This window comes from Falco biarmicus, chromosome 2, assembly GCF_023638135.1.
Source record: "Falco biarmicus isolate bFalBia1 chromosome 2, bFalBia1.pri, whole genome shotgun sequence".
NCBI classification, from domain to species: domain Eukaryota; kingdom Metazoa; phylum Chordata; class Aves; order Falconiformes; family Falconidae; genus Falco; species Falco biarmicus.
Window position 1 is genome coordinate 94489101 of NC_079289.1, and position 18924 is coordinate 94508024.

Sequence of the window (18924 nt, forward strand, 5' to 3'; positions counted from 1 at the left end):
TGATCCCTTTTCACATTTTCCGTATCACTCATTGCTTTCCAGATTTCCCACAACCCATCTCAGCTAACTCTTTTCCAAACTAAGCTGCCCTTCTTCTATTTAACTTTCCTTCACTCAGAAGCTGATCATGATCTTTTTTCATTACTATCTCAAAGTCTTCACCCTACGAAATCCACTCTGAGCTAGGGTGACAAAAATTACAAACTCAAGCAGCAGACATGCTGCAGATTTGAAACCACAATTTTTTAAATTTTTCTTTTCTATTTTGCTTGCTTTTCTGAGTACTGCCCCTTTAAAAAAATAAAAAGGCTAAGTAACTATTAGACCCTGTGGAATTAATAGCAAATTCCACTTTTCCAATCATGACCAAATACTAATCCCTTCCCCCTCACAATTACTCAGGAATATTTGATAAAGATGTTACAACAAAAAGAACAAACAAAAGCAAATCTGGACCTTTCAGATTAGAAAACTCAATTTAAGAGAAGCCAGACGTAGCAGTCTTCTGCTGCACACGTTAACTACAATTGCTAAATGAAAGGACAGGAATATAGAGGGAGGGTTATTAAAACTAGGAAATTACAATTAATGCTGCAAAGTAGTTATACTTGATAGAAACTTTTGAATGAAACTCTGCATATCATAAGGTTACACCTGCAGTGAGCTATGTGGCGTGGTGTTCTCTTTAAAGCTACCTCAACAAAGTGCTGTATGTTTAGCCTCCCTCAATGCACTTTTCCAGTACTTGCTTCCACAAAGAAGCAACAGTCCAAGCAGCTAACACATTTGTCTCTAACTTCTCCTGCCTCTTCGCAAACAACAAACAAGGAAAAGACTAGCGCTGCCAAATCTTTCTCCTCCCATACGGCAAGAGGAACAGTATTCCAGTATTCCACCACATTAATAATCATTGACTTACCATCTGAAATCTTGTTACTGAGCTCTCTTTCCAATTTGGAAACAGGAGTAGAAGAAAGGCGCCTTGAAGAAGACGCTCCTCTGTGTGGTGGTGTTAAGGGATTTTTAAAAACATCAACCTGCCCAGTTTTTTTGATGTATTTTTCACCTCTTGGACTGCTGAGGGGGGAATGCTGGGGGCTGCGATTATCCTCCAGAAGTTCATGCTGGGTAGCCAAGGGGGGTCTAATACTAGCACACTGCACAAGTAAAGGAGACTGCATCTTGTTTGGTGTTCTGCTTGCAGCCGCGTCCTGCATGACTCTATGTTGGTAGTTCCTGTAGGCTTCTTCCAAATACTCTGCCTCTTTTTCTAGTTCTTTTATTCTTGCCTGGGTTTGCGCCATAAACTCCAGGTCAGAATCCGGAGAAGTACTGCGTGGATGTAACTGCTGACGATAGCCAACTCTTGGCACCGCATTTAACTTCATCACATCGGTCATAACCTGATTCTTCAGGAATGTGCTATCGACATAAATGTCATGAGGCACAACTCTGTCACCAGTGAAGTCAAGGACAGACCGATCAACAAGTGAAGGCTTTGGATTCCGATACACTTCATTTTCCAGAGCTAAAAGACAGCAAGAGACCGTGAGTGACAGCAAGGAGTGAGAGAGGGAAACACATAACAAAACAGAAACGGTAAACTGTGGCACGTAAATTCCAATTTGGTCAAAATTATCTGAACATGGAACTGGCTTAAACGTTCACAATTTAAAGGGTTGATTTAAATATATTTTTAATGTAGCTGCATAGCTGCAAATTATCACTGATACTATTTTTTTAAAATATATAATCCTTCCATGTAAAACTCCCTGAAATATGCACTCTACAATGTTATTTCTTAAATTATGTTTAAATAAATATAAATAAAAATGAAAACATCACCACTTTGGACACATTACATTTAATCATGCTGTCAAAGGGTGAAGGACGTATGGCAAGCCACAAATCTTAACAATTTCCTATTTAGATCAAAAAAAGAAATCTGGAGAAAAACAACATAGCACATAGACAATGTTGTTCTTCAGAAAAAAATTGTCCAAAATTGCCAGTTAAATTCAATGTTTCAGGGCTGTCTGCTTCCTGGCTTGTACGTGTATGCTTCAGCAGGGCCAAAAGACCAATCTATAGGGCTGTGTCTTTCTCAGCAAAATGGAAACCTTCGTTTTCTTCTACATAAATAGTTCTTCAATGACATCCTTAACTGTGATGCAAAATAAAAGCCTCTGCAGTAATTTCAATCATTTAACTAAAATATGTATTTGCTACTTTGACACTAACAAATTTTCAATTCCAAATGGTACCGATACCTGTACCATATACGAAAATGTACGTACTGGTCTAGTGAATAATATAAAGCATTGCATACACACAACTATGGTGAAACACGTGCTGTATGTAATGTATAACCATTGCAGAATTAAATTCCATATTTTTAGTTTAAATATACATTCCAAACCTCTCATTTATCATACTTAGTATTAGCAATCTGACAGATAAGCATCTTTAGAACTGCATTTCTTCAGCACACTGAATTGCTTCATGCGAGTGCCTCTCTCTTTCTAATGCCCACACAAGGTGCGTAAGTTAACAGCCTTGACAACAACTGTTTGAAAGTTGTATTTAGATTTGTGAGGTATGGAATACAATTTCAAATCAATTATTCTAATCAGGAACAGTCATGAATCAAAATGCATTAAAACATAACTCACCCCCTCAAAAACCATGATTACGTTACCACCAAACAAACTTCTTCAAACTGAGGAGACAATAAAAACATGCAAGTATTCAAGGAGGAACGTTCTCCTCCTCTATGTTTGTTTTCTGAAAGGCAGGGAAGTTCTAATGAGTCTGCTTTTTAAACTGAGCTTTTAAATAGGTTTTTATTTTATACTTGAAATCTACTCACTGCTGGTATATTAGATCTATGCAACCACAGCTTTTTTTAAGCTTTTGGAAATTCTTACACTGTGTAGCTAAGTGAACTTCATAAAGGACTGCTCAGATAAGATACAAACCTGCCTGTGTTTGTTTCACTTGCAGTTTCAGTTCTTCAACTTGCATGTTTAGCTTCCTGACAGTAGCTTCAGAGTCCAACAGTTGGGTCTTCAACTGGGCACAATGCTCAGTCTATAGGAGACAGATAAAAAAACCCCAAACCCCTCATAATTCAAATAGAAAGAGCAATCCCAACTGGCTGAATAGCTGTTTCTGAACGTTTTAGGTCCAATGAAACCATAAACACATAATACCCTACTGAAAGTCAGTGCTGACAACTCCATGGCTTGGAAAGATTCACTTTGGTTATGTTGAGTTGGTTGGGGTTTTTTGGTTGTTTTTTGGTGTTGTTTTGTTTTCTTTAGAGTTGTTTACATAAAAATAAGCAGAGTACAAACAATCCTGTAACTATATGCTAAACTGCCTACACAGGTACATAGATATATGAACAAGATGACAGGAAGAATAAAGGATTCAAATTATTTAGAAAGAATAATTTACCTCACTTTGTAGCTGCTTTTCCAAAATCTGCCTATGATTTTCAAATTCATCCAGTGCCAGCTTCCTAGAATGTTCCACTCTCCTCAGCTCCACTTGGCAGGCCAGGTGCTCTGCTGAGGGCTGGGACAGCTCTACCCAGAAACAGAAATACTAGATACTCAGCTGCAGAATAACAAGTGTGCACTTTTCTGTATGATATCACTTCAAAGTTTAAAGCTGATTTGTTTTCAGGAACATAACAAGACCTTGTTTGAATAAAGTACTTAAGGATTTTTTTTTTCTTCCTTTTACAAAGGACCAAAATTTTCATTGGCATAGTCATTTAAGAACTAGACCCAGACAGTCCCATTCCGGAAGAATATTACACATCCTTATTTTATGTAACTGAGTATACATCTCTTTTTTTTTATTACTTTCCCGTAATCTCAAACGCACATTAAAAATAATTGACATTTAATAACTATAGTCAGGTTAATTTAAAAATCATTTTAACATAATAATGCAATGTTCTTTTATCATTATTAACCACACTAATGCTATGGTTAGAAATATTGCACTGCTATTTTCAAAGGGTGAAAGGGATACTCCTCATATTATTATGGGTACCACTTAATTCAGGATTGCTACTATACAGACATATTAAAGAAAATACAATGTCAAAGACTTCCATTTTACACAAACATTAGTTGGGGTTTAATGTGAACTACTAGTAAACATAATACAAAGAATCTATTTAATTAAAATTTATTTGTATACAAGTACTTGTAGGGAAACATGAACAAGAAAGTTACTAAATCATTCACACTTACTGTCTCGCAGATGCTGGTTCTCAATGCGAGTCTCATCCAGCTGTTGCCTAAGTAGTTTATTCTGCACTTGGAGCTCTAATTTCTCCTCCTTTAGCAAAGGATAGTCTGATACTTCTTTCAGTTTTTCTGTTAACAACTGATTCTGTTTATTTACCAACAGAACCTGGGCCTTCACTGACTCCAAATCCAGCTGCAAATAAAGAACAGTTTAGGAGCTTATGAACTGCTGTACTACTTAATTATTTTTATTTCACTTTTTTTTAAAATATACATCAAATGCACTAATTAGAATACAGCTTCCTTAAATTCATGTTTACAATTACCTCAAGCTCTTTCGTGTGTGATATAGCTTGCTTAAGTTCCTCCTTTTTTGAATGAACAGCAATGGATTCTTCATGCAAAAGCATAGCTTTCTCTGCAGGGAGGATTAAAAATACTGAATTAAAATTAGTAGAGTATTACAGTAAAAAACTATCAGCAAAAAACAGTTTAAGCTGCTAAATACAACATTCAGTTTAATTCAAGACATAAAAATGACTGAACATTGTACACACTCCTTCAAAATATACATATACATACACACACATTTGCATACATATACTCCTTTAGAATTAAGTAAATCAAATTCATATGCCCATTTCTTCCACGTGTCCCTAACTTAAAAGTCTAACTACATTATCTGTCCCAGCTCTTCCTCAAACTCCAATTAAACACCTTGTGCACAATAAATGTAGGAACTGGCAACCATTCAAGGGGATGGTACCAGACTGCACCAGAGTTCAGTTAGAGAACGAATGAGCTAGTAGTACTTCAGGAGATGGGAAACTGAAAAAGCAGGATGCTTTGTAGCCTCTGTGCAAAGCACCAGCTCGTGGTTCCCACTGCATTCTGAACAGCTAGGAGTGGCTGACCTGTCACTGGATCCTGCTACATGTCTTCACAATCTATTTTGATGGCTTTTCTGTCACTTATGCCACTGTTACTAAACACTGTGACTGTTTAGTAACAACAGTTTTGACACCTGTTAGTAAAAGCTCTAGAGATAAACAGCTACTTAATTAATCTCCGAGAGATGGTTACCTTTATTTTTTTTCTCATCTTCAGTAACTTTATTGGTTCTGGCTATGTATTCTTCTTTTAATTCAAGCTGATACCTAGAAGTAAAAAGAATTATGTATTCCCGAGGTATATGTGCACACATATGCTCTTGCATTTGTGTAAATTCCAGTCTTTCCCAGATTAAACTATGAACACTTAACTTTTTACTGACAAAATTATTTACTGCAGAGCCACTGAAACAGTTGGAAAGGGCCCTGCCAATCACCTTATTCAACCACCTGCTCAAAAAGCAAGACTACTTCCAACTCTAGAGCAGGTCAGCTGCGGCTCTTCCTAGCCAAGTCTTGAAAACCTCAAAGGATGTATATTCCACCACCTCCCTAGATGACCTGCACCAATGCTGCACTATCCTCCCAGTAATTTTTTTTTCCCCCATGTCCAAGCTGGACTTCCCAAGCCACAATTTAAAACCTTGGCCACATGAACTCAGAAGTCACAACTGATAGTCCCATAACTATCTGTCAAGACCTTTACTAGGCCCTCTCCAGTTTCTTCATGGCTTTCTTGAACTGGGGAGCCCAAACCGGGGCACAGCTTTCACCATTACCTGAAGAGGATAATAATTTTCCTCAGTCTGCTGGCCATGCTGCTACTAATGTCACCCATTAAGCTGTTTGCCTTATTTACCAGAGCACACTGCTGGCTCATAGTCAACTTGGCATTCCGTCTAATTCCCACGTCCTCTTCAGAACCGCAGCTCCTCAGGCAATTCCTTTTCCCCATTTATACTACTTCACAGGGATGTTTTGCCCCGAGCACAGAGCCTTGCAGTGCTCCTTGTTAAGACTCCGAAGATTTATGTTTGCGCAATCCCCAAGCTTATCAACGTCTGTCTGAACTGAAACTCTGCCCTTTGTTGGGGAAGCCATTCCCCTTAATTAAGCCTCATGTTTGAAGTTATTGAGGATGCCCCGTGTCAATATCCAGATTATGGATGAAGGTACACGACTGGGACACAAACTGTAAATGTTTTCAGATACAGCCACATCCATCCTCCTGCATTTTTGCAAATGGTCCAGACTCCTTCTCCCCATTATGGTATTTAATATTTACCATAGAAATAATAAAAAAGACATTTTCTAGCAAGCGTCATTATTTCTATATAAGAAATGATAGCTCTTTGATACTTTTCAGCAAGGATTTTGGAGAAAAGGACATGGATTTTATCTCCTGAGCATTTTCAGCAAGTCTAAAGTATTTTGTATGATGATAAAATAAGCTAAGCAGCAGTTCACCCTCAAGATAATTTGCTCCTCCTCATGAACCAAAAGCACTTTACAAGAATTATTTGTAACTAGCTGTTACGGATTAAGTAAAATAAGATACCAAGGTGGGTCAATTACTTGCATTTCACTGTTCTCTGACAAACCCCTCAAATCTACTCAGTTTCAGCTGAGGCATTATTCTTGTCAAAACCTACTCTTTACATCTTTCCTCTGTAAGTCAAATAAAGACACACTAACACAGATCATTCTTATTGGTCACTGGCTTGCAATAAAAAGTAATGATTCATGAATCATTTGGTTTAAATGCCTAACGGGAAGATCAGTTCACGCTATTGAATACACATAACATGCTGACAGCACCCACCTGCAGTGAAATCTCAAGTAACCCTTCAAGTGACCAAGGCACCCCAAGAAAGTACAAGAGCGAAGTTAGGATATACCCACTGCAACACCTCAAAAGCAGTCACAGATGATGTCTTACATATTCACAGAGCATTTCTAAGCAAATTCTTTGAAACCATGTTCAAGTGGATAGTAGTCAATAAAAGAGGGTGATCTGTATCAGAGAATCCCTCTCCAAAAATGGGAAAGAGTTAAGGTAAGAGTCAATCTATCTGTACAGTGGGCTAGTGTACCTCTCACCCTTTTTCCAAGAAACCTAGAACATCTCTCATTCTAATTTCCCCTCCACGCCTTTTCTGTGTTCATAAAATGGTCAGTTCTTTTAACTGTGGTCAAATGAAATCACTAACACTGCTTCACATCCTCTTGTCTAAACATAAGGTTTGTATCTTTCCCAGATAACAACACAGAATTTGAAGCAGAACAATAATATAACCTATAATTAAAAAAAAATCTTTTCTATTGCAAGGTTTTCCTGAACCTGACAGAACATTTTGGTTTACTAGCAAAGAGCTAAGCAATAATGTAAAGAACTCGAGCTGATAAAAACATGACTGCACATTTTCAAAGTCCTTGCTTTGTTACACTTTTTAAAAGAGAACCTATATAATTTATTATTCTGTTTTCATAGGAAGTTGCATGTGTCCTGTTATAGACAAAAGAGAAATTTACTTCAAGAGTTCCGTCTTAAGCTTTTGGTCATATGTCTCCTCTATGTTCTTCACAGCAACCTCACGACGTCGAAGCGCATCATCAATAGCTTTATTTTTCTCTTCCTGAATTTTCTGAGTGCTGAAATATCCATAAATATACAGACAATTACCAGTTATAAAGCCAAAACTTTAGTTTTGGTGGGTTTTTTTTAAATAACATTTAGAGAGATCAAAGGGTAATGTGCTTGCCTGGAACACTGCAGCAATTTAAAATTATCATCAGAATCTGTCATTGTAATTCATTAAGAACAAGGAGAACTGACAAAAACTAAACTGTCCTACCTAAAATCCAGTACCAATCAATTATGCAGCTATTCTGGGTTAACCCTAGCTCAGTTTCCCTCACCAGAATGGCTTCAGAGGAGATGCTGCTGGGTGTGCTATTCTATCAGCACCCTCTGCTGGGTTGTTAAAAAAAACCCAATTTTTTGTTCACGATACTCATTTTGCTACAAAAAATGGATGACGAAGTAGTGACATTAAGTAGCATTGAAATCCTGGCCAAAAATGGTTTGGTTTAGTTATTTAAACAAAGAAAACTGATCTTACTAAGGACAATTCAAAATAATAATTAATAATTTAAAAAAAAATAAACCAGGACTAAAGAAGCAAAATATCATATACGTGCCTCATGAGTGTTAGTATTACATACTGTGTTGTTTTGGGGTTGTTTGGGGGGTTTGGTTTGGTTTGGTATTTTTTTTTTTTTAATTTAAGCACTTCAAAGCAAACACCGATTCCTTGCCTCCAAATTGATGCTGCACTGTTTTGGTTAGATAAAGTAGAAAAGAAAACAACACAAAATGTCTTTTTCTATGGGGTATCCCTGCTAATAGAGACAGTATATAATGCTGCTCAAAAAGCAAAACTTGACTTCTGGGATACATAATCTATTTCAACATCACAGAAGCACCAACACCTTGAAGCACGTTTTCCAGAAAAAGGACAAACAGCATCATTTAGCATTGTACATGCGCTTCAGCAACTTACACTTCAAATGCCTCAATTCTTTGCTTCAGTTCCGCCTCTCTGGTCCTTATGACTTCAATATCTTTCAGTAGACTTTGTCTCTGAGCGTATACTTCCTTTGCTTCTATCTGAATCACAAAATATTATCTCTAGTTTTATTTCACACTTTATAAGGTATTTACTGTTTAATATGTTCAGACTTTCAAGGATCTTCAGGAACTGGTCTTACTCCAATAAATATTATTTAAATATTCACAATTGGAAATACATCCAGAATCAATTGTGATTTTTAAAAAATTCTTTCTTCTTTTACTCTTAGTAAAAATGTTTTAGATGGAGTCACTGCTGACTACCTGTAAACATTTTCTTCTACAAAACAGCACTGATTAAAACTTATGTAAAGGAAAAATTATTTTTAAAAAATTACAGAATAAACATGCTCAAAGACTTGACTTTCTGAAATAAATAATAGTTTTGATGTTCTTCATAAAACAAAATTGGAAAAAAAGTACCAAACCTCCCTGGTAAAACATGATTTAGAACTGAAACTGAGTAAACCAGCTGTCTTTCAGTTTTTACAGTTTAACTTACAGAAATCAAATAAATTGTAAAAGGGATTCTCCAAGTTGTTGAACATGCTAATACCAGAAGTCACGTATCTTCTTAGTAATAACAAATAGCTTTTCTTGTCCTTAAGCACACAAGGAATTACTTCTCTCCAAAGGAATAATATGTGCTTAAGAAGAAAACTGATTTTGCTGTATGGGCGCTCATACCAAGTGTGCAAGCCATACGCATTCAACAGTGCTGAAAGATTTAACTGCTGTTCCTGTTATAAAAATACAAGCCGTTTGCCAAGCCATATTTCCTGGGCATAAAGTTATTTTAGTAAAGGGTTAAATGACCTTCTACCTTTAATGTAAATATACCTCATCCGAGAAGAACTTCTGGTCTCTGTTAAGAGAGTCCCCAGGTAAATGATGCATATACTTTTCAGTGAGTGCAGAAGCCGACAGGAGCAACCAAATACTCATATACAATACTTGAAGGTTATGTTGATCTAGTAGTCTTGTTTTGTTTTTTTTTTTAAATTACTGAATTAATTTCATGGCCACAAAAGAAGATTGATAGCATAAAACAGATGGTTTTCTTAAAAGCTTCTATGGACAAAACCATGAAAGAAATTCATAGCATAGTCATATGTTTTCATTTTCAGATTTTAAGGAGGTAAGTAGTAGAGACTGGTATATAATAATCTATGTATAGACCTGTAAGATTGCTTTGTTAACCAATACCATGTGCTCTCGGGGTGTGTGGGGGTGGGGTGGGGTGGGGGGGTGGTGGAGAAACAAAAAAGATCCCACCAAAACCCAAAACAACCACCACACCAGAGCAAAAATGTGGTTAGCATTTGTGGATGACTATTACTTGGGTAAGAAGGTCTACTGCTGACAGCAGGGGGGGCGACTAGGCAAACAGGCAACAGAACAGCAAGCAAACTATTCTTCCAAAAACCTAAAAGTGATAGAGATTGGGAGAAGCAATTTAGAACTATATACAAATTATTGTGTGCTGCAGTAACAGTTACTACTATGGCAAAACACCAAGAGTTAACAGCCCAAAGGAGTAACTCATCAACAAAAAATTGTTCAAAGAAATAAACCAAGATGCCAGCTTACAGTAAAGACAGCGGCTATTGATAATATTCAACATATAATGACGTACATACAGACTGTACATTCCATTTAGTTCAGTCATTCTTCGCAACTGAAAGAATTATAGTATAACTAAAAGCTACATTTAACTTTCTGTTAAAAAAATCCCAGTGATCTGAATTCAGCAAAGTTATTGACACAGATTTAAAAGTATTCATTACATTTAAATCCTTCAAACCTAGGTTGCAGAACTGTTCCTTTTCTACCCAGCTCTCCTTAGATATTCACCCATACTCATTCTTGCAGTTGCTAAACACGTTGCCCAGTTTATGAGATCAAAAGTAAATTCGAAGTTTCCACTAATTAGACAAGTAGGATCTGAAGGTAAATCTCCCACAGATAAAAAGTACAGTTCAGTCAACTCACTGAATCATTTTGTACTAGGTTAAGAAAAAAATACTTGGAACTTCACCTCTTGTTGCTTTTGAAGCCTCTCAATAGCATTCTTTTCACGAGAAATCAAGGCTTCGGACTTTGCTTGATGTTCCTTCTCTAACTCATGACGCAGCTCAGAGATTTCTTTCTGGGTCTGCACTTTCTCCTCCATTTTAATCTTTGCTATTTCAACTTCTTTAAAATGTTCAAGCTTTTACATAAAGGAGGAAAAGAGGGTTACGTAGGGCCATCATCAAATAGACAAAGACAATCCCTCCTCAGACAATTCAAAATTTCACTTAGAAATTCTTCTTAGGAAACCATAATTCAATGAAAATAAATTACTGTGCTAAATGTATCTTAGCAGCATAGAATGTCTGCATGGCTCACATAGTTTTCACGCATTTATCTGCATCACAAAGCAGATCTCTGACAAAACTAACAGCTTTAGACAAGAGCAAAACAGAGGTCTAGGAAGAAAAACACACTGCAGGAGTGATACTCTCCTTGCAATTAAGGAATGGCTACACTCTTTAATTCCTCCCCTGACACTGTCTTTATTCTTGCCCCTTTCCCAAAGAACCACTTTTGACTGGTGATGCAAGAAATGCAGAAGCAGACCCGTCCTGAATTGCTGCTCAGAAACAACAGAAATTCATCTGGACACCAAAAAAAAATGCTGAACATTAAAAAAACCACAGAACTCGTAACTCCACATAGAGAGGGTTACAGAAACAAAAGTCCTGATTCACAGCCTTCTTAGCACAATCGGAAAAAAAAGTAAATGTGTACAAACAGGAAAGTAAGCATTTTGCAACTGAACGGATGAATCATAGGGACCATGTCTCCATACAATGGGTGAAGTGCTATATACACAAGAACAAACAGGGATATAAAGATTAATAATAAAAATTTGGAAGAAAATGGAAAGCAAGTGCACAAGACAAAAATGTGAGGAAAAATGAGCAAAAGAATAAAAAGAATGATAGAAAAATTGTGAGACTGGAGGAAACAAGGTTAAAGAGGGGAAAAAGCACAGTAGGAATGTCTGATCAAGCTATTCAGGTCTATGGGCATAAAATTAGTGAAAAATTAAAGAAATGGTGAATCAGTACAGCATCACTTGCACATATACAAATTTGATTAGAAATGTCTTACAGTAATCCACATCATATTGCTAAGGAATCTGTGTAAAGTTAACCGACTCTGGAACCTTAACCAGACATAGATCACTTCTACTCCTTGTTGCAATTGCTTTGCTTAACCTGTAACAAACTTAACAATACATGAATTAACATGTTTTACATACTAAAAAGACAGCGCCAGTTGGGGAATAAAGACTAAATGAAAAATGAAGGTAAAATACATTGGCAGTTTCAACTCTCCACCCTTCTTGTCTAGCTGAATATATATATGACTAAACTGATTTCCTCAGTTTATTTGCAGATGAATGCCTTTAAAAGTGTGTCTAAGAATTCCGATTATCAGATTATCGTTTTTATATCCAAACAAACTCTTGATCTTGACAGAAATTAATGAAAAAAAACCATACTTAAATGAACTACATATAAGCTAATTTTTTCTATCCAAATAAACTGTTGATCATTACAGAAATTTATAAGGAAAAATCCATCATATTTAAATGAACTGCACTATATTCTCCCTGCTTCATTTTTCAGACATAAGAATTATTGATGGATAATGTGACAAAAAAAATATAATTTAAATTCCTCAAATGAAGGAAAAAATCTCTAAAAGAGTTGTCTTCAATTATAGAAAGAAAAAAGCCCAGAAATAATTCATAGTATTGTCAGATATAATTTTACTGTTTCTGTGCAATGTTGTGCAATAGTATGCAAATTTCCATCAGTATTAAAATTAACTATCTGTCAAGCTACACAGCAGGAATTCATGCCTTTTTGTTGCTATGCATTATATTGACATTCAAGCTTCCAAATCTTAACTGCGAAGGAAAATTAATATTGTGACTAAGCAGAGTAAAAATTTCTCCATAAAATAAAATAATCAAAAATGCAACAAAAAATTATCAAATTAAGATAGTCAAAGTAAGAAAAAGTTGTGTTACAAATTAACATCAGAATAAAAAGCTTAACATTCTGTGCACATTTAGCAAAAACAGGGAATGGAAAATACACACATTGATATTGGATTAATTTACCCTTTTGTGGTTGTTGTAACTCACTATCTATTCTTTCATTTTACCTTAAGTATTAAAAGTTTGTAATATGCAAAGTCAAAAGTAACGAATATCTTCGTCAAATTTAATGACCAGAGGTATACCTTTTGATACATTTCTGCTTGAAGCTGCTTCTCTATTTCTTTTCTATATTCATGAAGTTTTACTTCTAAAGATTCGTATTCCTGATGCTGGGTATAAGAGCCTGCAAACTGTTCATCAATCAGCTGAAGCTTCTCAGCTATAAAAAGAGCAACATATGCATCGTAATTTGAAAACAGTCACCACAGCTATGCTACCAAAGACTGTAGGAACCTGTAGGTTCTCTGTAGGAAGTTCCTTAGTTTACTTCCATAGCCTTGTCATAGAAGACCTGTGTGGCACAAAAGCAGAGGCAACACAAAAATGCCATTTAACAGCTTTATGTCACACAATATGTACCTAGGAGGTGGCCCTTGGCAGTTTAGGCACTATTTGTGGGATTACATTATCATTCATCCTCTTTATTATGGATGAGCAAGCATTTTCTTTTGCATGTAACTTTTAGGGTTTTCGTATTACTAATACAATGCATATTATAACTGAAGATCTCCCAGTCTATGCCTGACTTTCACTGAAACACCATCATAGAAAGTTAAGCAAGGTACGCATTTATCATTATGTTTTCCAGAACATATTTCAGCACATAAAATTTACAGTCCATCTAAGACGTTACAGCTCTTCATGAATTGCCTTAGAAAACATCTGAGTGATGATTAAAAAAAAAACAAACAACAGAACTTTTGCTTTATTTTAAGAAAGGTTAGAAAATCAATGGAGTAGTGATAGGTATGACCTTTACTTATTATTACTTTAGGCTCATTTGAGTAAGTGATGAATGAATACCATTCATACAATTTATAAATCCATACCATTTGCCAGTGTGAAAGTATTTGGGGAGACTTACTTGCAGAGGTTGCACTTACCGAGAGATTCTCTGTAAGGAGGCACCGAGTTTGTCTGAGTTTCTGTCTCATGAGTTTCCTTACTTAAATGATGCTCTGTAAGTCCAATTAAAATCTGCATAAGAAAACCTAGGAAGATACAATTAGTTAGTTCTGATTTCATATCAAAACTGAATTTGTGCCTGTAATTCATGAAGCAATTTTCACTATGCAAGAAAACTTACTCAATTTACAGAAAGAACTAAGTATTTAAGTAAAAATCAGTTAGCGAACTATTAAGATTTTACTTTAAACATAATCCAGCCCTACTCATTCTGCAAAAGCTGTTCTTTTGCAGCTTTTCCTTCCATCCATGTCTGCCTGTCTCTTTGACTTTCAAGGTCATTTGAGAGAGAAAATTATTACTACTTCAATTATGAGGTCATTAGGCACTAGGAGTTTCTGAAGATCAAGCTACTTTAGGCTATATAATATAGCTAAGTTTCATCATGCAGACATAAAAATTATTTCTTATATAAACCAATGGAAAGTCAATTAAATCTTTAACTAGTTTTTGAAGTACATTATGTAAACTAAGTCAGTTATAAACACAACCCAAAATCTTAGTTTGCCAAAGTTAGCCTGAAAAGCTTCCAAAGACCATTATGTTTAATACCTGATTACAGATGTTTTTCATATTTCTGATGTCATTTATTTAGGAGGTGAATGTTAACACTTAATCCACACCACAAATAGGAATTGGATAATCCTGAAATATAACATTCATCATCCCACTGTACGGCAAGTTTCAAAATCTGACTGAATCCATGTCATTCCACACCAACATACACTCAAGAAATTGGAATTTCTATAGCTCACATCTTAATAAAAATTAAACTGACACAATTATTCTTGTCTACGCTATACGTAAACAACTTGTACCTTTATTTTCCTTCTGAATTCCCGAAGTCTGTAAGAAATAAAAGATATTTTAGCCAGTCTATTTTATGACCACTGTAATTAAAGCTTATTTTCAAAATAAAAATAACTTTACCAGTGATTTGTAAAGACTGGATTTTGGATTGATCCTCATTAATTGAAGAAGATCTTGCATAGTCCACAGCTTTGGGCAGGAAAAAAAAAAAAGATGTTAGAAAAGGTTAACTAATTTAAAATAATTTCAAATATGTAATAGGCACGATTTTACAGTTGTAGAATGTTTTTCATTCATGAAAGATCTATTTATTGCTTTGTAAAACCATTTTTAGAGGTCTGCTGTTCTAGTACTACATTTTCTTATCTCCACTACCTAAGACATACAGCAGCCTGCACATAGTTTCATGACCAACTGAAGCTGTGAAAAGCGTTTTACTTTCTCCCCACCCTGGACACGTGCTCTTGCTCCTTTGCTTGCCTCTTTTCTTGATCTATCATACAAATCAGAAAAGCTCACTAACCCAGATAACAACTAACTACTCACCAGGTCAAAAATCTTAATTTTCAGTTAGAAACAACTTTACCCTATCACCTACAGAGCAGAAACAAGGAGAGGGCAAGGACTGCCCGTTTCAGTCACAGCTTGTAGTTAGAACAGCTTACGCTGACCGTGAACAACACTTCCAGGGAACTGAACAGCCAAACAAGAGGCTAGCTTTACTGGGATCAGTTCCCCAAGTGCTCTGCCACACAGCCTCACAAATGGTCACGTCAGGCTGTGGCTATCGGTGAAACAAGGGCAAGGTTAATAGGCTTGTGCCATGGATTTGCAGAACATCATCACCAGCTTATTGCCAAATTTTAAGTACCCATGAAAATGGCCCTGAATAATGAAAACTTTGATGGAGATGATCAGAAGTTGTACTTGTGTTTGTATTTCACTATCACAAAACGGGTTTTTTTCAATTCTGCTAGAATATGACAACCCCCAGAAAACAAAGCTCCTAGAATTCTTAGAAGAGGTGAATTACTGAACTTACCTTCTTTTTCTCTAATCCACTTTCTGGAAAGAAAACAGAAAGTGAATACTCATAGCCACATCTCTGTAGATGTTCTGCCACCAAGCTGTTGGAAGCTGTGATCAAAAGTGAACTGTCATCACTTGGAACAGCCAGTGGCTGAAGCTCTCCACTTAAAATTGGGTGCATTAGTTCATGGATTAGCTGGTTTCGGAGCTGTGTCTGATAAAGAAAGGACACTATATTATCAGTTTACATGTTATTCAGTTAGAGTTTCTATTTTTCAAAATTCACGGGGAGTCTCGTTTTATTTGTACATGTTCTATTAGAACCTACATGACAGAAATGGGAAGACTAACTTTGGCAAAATTTAGAAGAGTGCTTGGGATGCTGCCTTTCTTCAAAACACTCTACGGTGGCTACAGTGGTCTCTGACATTTTCTCAAGATGCATGAAATCTACGTAGGACTGAAAAGAAGTACTGTTCTCAGTCAAGAACTCACATAAACTCCACTCTAGTACCTCCAGCTTCATTTTTAGATTACTGCTTTCCTGTTCTCCTTCCCTCTGGCTTAAATAAAGACTGCCTGATGTGGCCTCAATTTCAGGTGTACTTTAAAAACTCACTAGTCTTCTAAGTCTCATATCAAGAAACTGCCAATGGCATCACAAAAGCAGATGAGAAAATAAACAGGAAATTCAGTTTCATTAATAACAGTTATTTTGTAGGGAAGCGAAGAGTACTAATCAAAAAAAGCCTACAGGAACTAATAATAACTAAATGGCATTCTTTTTCATTATTTATTTGCATTCTATGAGTTAGAATAGAGGGAAAAAAAAAAGTAACCTAAAATCAGAAAGTCTCCCTCCTGTAAAAAGACGAAATAATGACTTTCATTATATAATCATACAAATCATTTATACCATACTACAAGACCACGACAGAAATAGTGTTTCAGGCTTTCCACTGCAGGTATGCAACAGTGGGCAAAGCCGATTCAAGAAGTAGCATGTTACCAGAAATGGGAAGAAATACTTACTGGAACTTAACAAAGCTAGATCATCAAACTAGCCTGATATTTTAGCATAACTTTCTACAGAAAGTAGGCTGACAACAAAACAGAGACAACTGAAAAAGCGTTTTCCTTATTAATTTCTGCACTTGTCCAGTTTCAACCAACTTTGACAGAGATGACATCTCCAAAACAACCAAGACCAGCAACATTTTATACATCTCGTGACAAAGTCCAGGTGGAAAACACTGGGCTAAATCCCTGTCCCTAGTATGGGAAAGGAAGGCAGAAATCAGTTATTACATGCTGGCTATCCAGCAAATCTGTAGTTCCAGATTCCCTCTGCCTCTTGCTAGCGGAGGCAGTCAGGTAAGTCCACAGGACAGTTGAGAGTATTCTCATTAGAAGATGTAATCCATAAGAATCCTATCATAAGAAACCCAACTCTATTAACTCTTCAGCTCAGAAAAGCTATGAAATATTTAATACAATGTATAATCTTCTAGACAATCAAAACAAAGCAGAAAAATGGACTTCAATAGCAAACTACCTGACAGATTATTAGTTAAGTCAAACAAGACAAGAAATGGTTCAAGCATTGTAAGCTTTGTATGAAAATCACTGAGGGAGAAACAAGTTGTCCTGCACAGGGAATTCTTGGCCATAAGATTATCAACGGTATTCCTAAAATATAGATCTTGGGCTTTATTTTTTTTTTAACATTACTGAATTTCACATAAAAGGCAGGAGCTAAAAAAATTTGCTGGTGACATAAGGATGAGTGTAGAAGCATAGAAAGATCAAGATGTCATAAAAAATGTAATCATATGATGTTTAAAGACTAGCAAAACTGAAACTGCATGAAGTACAACTTTTCAGCATTTAAGGTCCGATAACTAATTGCTGCTATAACACAAGGGATTTATTGATTGGGAAAAGCAAGGTGTGGATGTGTAAATCAAACAATGACTAGCACTGTAAAAGCAAAATGCCTGAAAAGAGATATACGCAGCCTTCCACAGACGTTCCTACAAAAATAGGGAAGAGTTAATGCCACTCTAAACTTTGCCTGGAAAGCTCACAACAATCATGATGGGAAAGACTTCAAAGTGATGCAGAGGACTACTGGGGTAACCACCAGTGAGACTACCGCACCTTGACTTGCTTAGCACTGTAAAACAGAACACTGCTGCCAATAAATCAACGGGAGAAAAGCTACTTAAACTTAAGGATACTTTCAATACAAGAAGAAAGCCCCGAACAACCATAAATAAACCCAGGCTAGAAATCAGAACAAGGTTTCACTCTTAACGATATTCTAAGATGTTCTCCTGAATGAGCAGGCAAGGAGAAAACAGCTCAAATAGTTTTAAAACAGAACTGGAATATTTAAAGAGGTTAATTCACATAGCGTCCTGATTTATAGTAGGTAATAAACTTCATGATCTAAGAGATCCTTTCCAATCCCACATTCTCATTTATTCCTCTTCCTTGCTTGACTTTTTTCTCAAGCATGGAAATTTTTGAACACCTGATATAGGCCTTTAATCTTCCTGGAAAAGACTCCGAGACTAATCCACAATGAAAAGTACTTCCGTTTAGAGAGAACCTTGTATCTGGCGAAAAAAAAAAAAAAAAGCAAAAGAAAAAAAGAAGCTGAATACGAATTAGGCTGTGGCAAAAATTCTACGTTTGGGGAGAGTGGGAAACACATTTATTCAGCGTGACTTTCACTGCTTTCAGTGCTAAGTAGTACAGTGAACCTTCTAAAAATAAAGCACAACCTTAAGTGTGTCCAGTACACCTCGGTTCTTAAAAGTCTGATAGAGCCTTTTCCGGAGTTCATCCTGGGACAGCGCCTCCCCTTCAGCCGAAGCCATCCTGCCCTACAACACCGGGGGGGGAAAGGGGGGAAAAAAGGGGAGAAAAAGGGGAGGGGGGGCATTACTGACTCGGAGCTCGCCCCACGGCCAGCGAGACGGCCAGCGCCCACGGCTGCCCCGGCCTCCCCCTCACGCAGGCCCAGGCGCTGCCGGGGCAGCCTCCCCC

The 18924-nt window shown here is 36.5% G+C and overlaps 1 protein-coding gene across 7 annotated transcripts in view; it reads right to left on the reverse strand.

The window, feature by feature from the left end:
• The window catches only part of OFD1 (OFD1 centriole and centriolar satellite protein), a 34943-nt gene that overhangs the window by 15829 nt on the left and 190 nt on the right, over positions 1 to 18924 (reverse strand). For 2 of the 7 annotated variants that reach the window (XM_056328159.1, XM_056328160.1), the window contains exons 2-16: positions 18660 to 18761; positions 15884 to 16084; positions 14962 to 15030; positions 14850 to 14877; positions 13950 to 14057; positions 13089 to 13225; positions 10825 to 10998; positions 8719 to 8825; positions 7688 to 7807; positions 5349 to 5422; positions 4592 to 4683; positions 4269 to 4458; positions 3460 to 3590; positions 2979 to 3090; positions 920 to 1528 (exon numbers count right to left, since the gene is read on the reverse strand). In XM_056328159.1, coding sequence (XP_056184134.1) covers positions 920 to 1528; positions 2979 to 3090; positions 3460 to 3590; positions 4269 to 4458; positions 4592 to 4683; positions 5349 to 5422; positions 7688 to 7807; positions 8719 to 8825; positions 10825 to 10998; positions 13089 to 13225; positions 13950 to 14057; positions 14850 to 14877; positions 14962 to 15030; positions 15884 to 16084; positions 18660 to 18755 — 2248 coding nt within the window. In that variant the 5' untranslated portion in view covers positions 18756 to 18761. Of the gene's footprint in view, positions 1 to 919; positions 1529 to 2978; positions 3091 to 3459; positions 3591 to 4268; positions 4459 to 4591; positions 4684 to 5348; positions 5423 to 7687; positions 7808 to 8718; positions 8826 to 10824; positions 10999 to 13088; positions 13226 to 13949; positions 14058 to 14849; positions 14878 to 14961; positions 15031 to 15883; positions 16085 to 18659; positions 18892 to 18924 lie in introns of those variants that run through there. The other 5 variants (XM_056328161.1, XM_056328158.1, XM_056328162.1 and 2 more) reach the window with 5 other exon arrangements.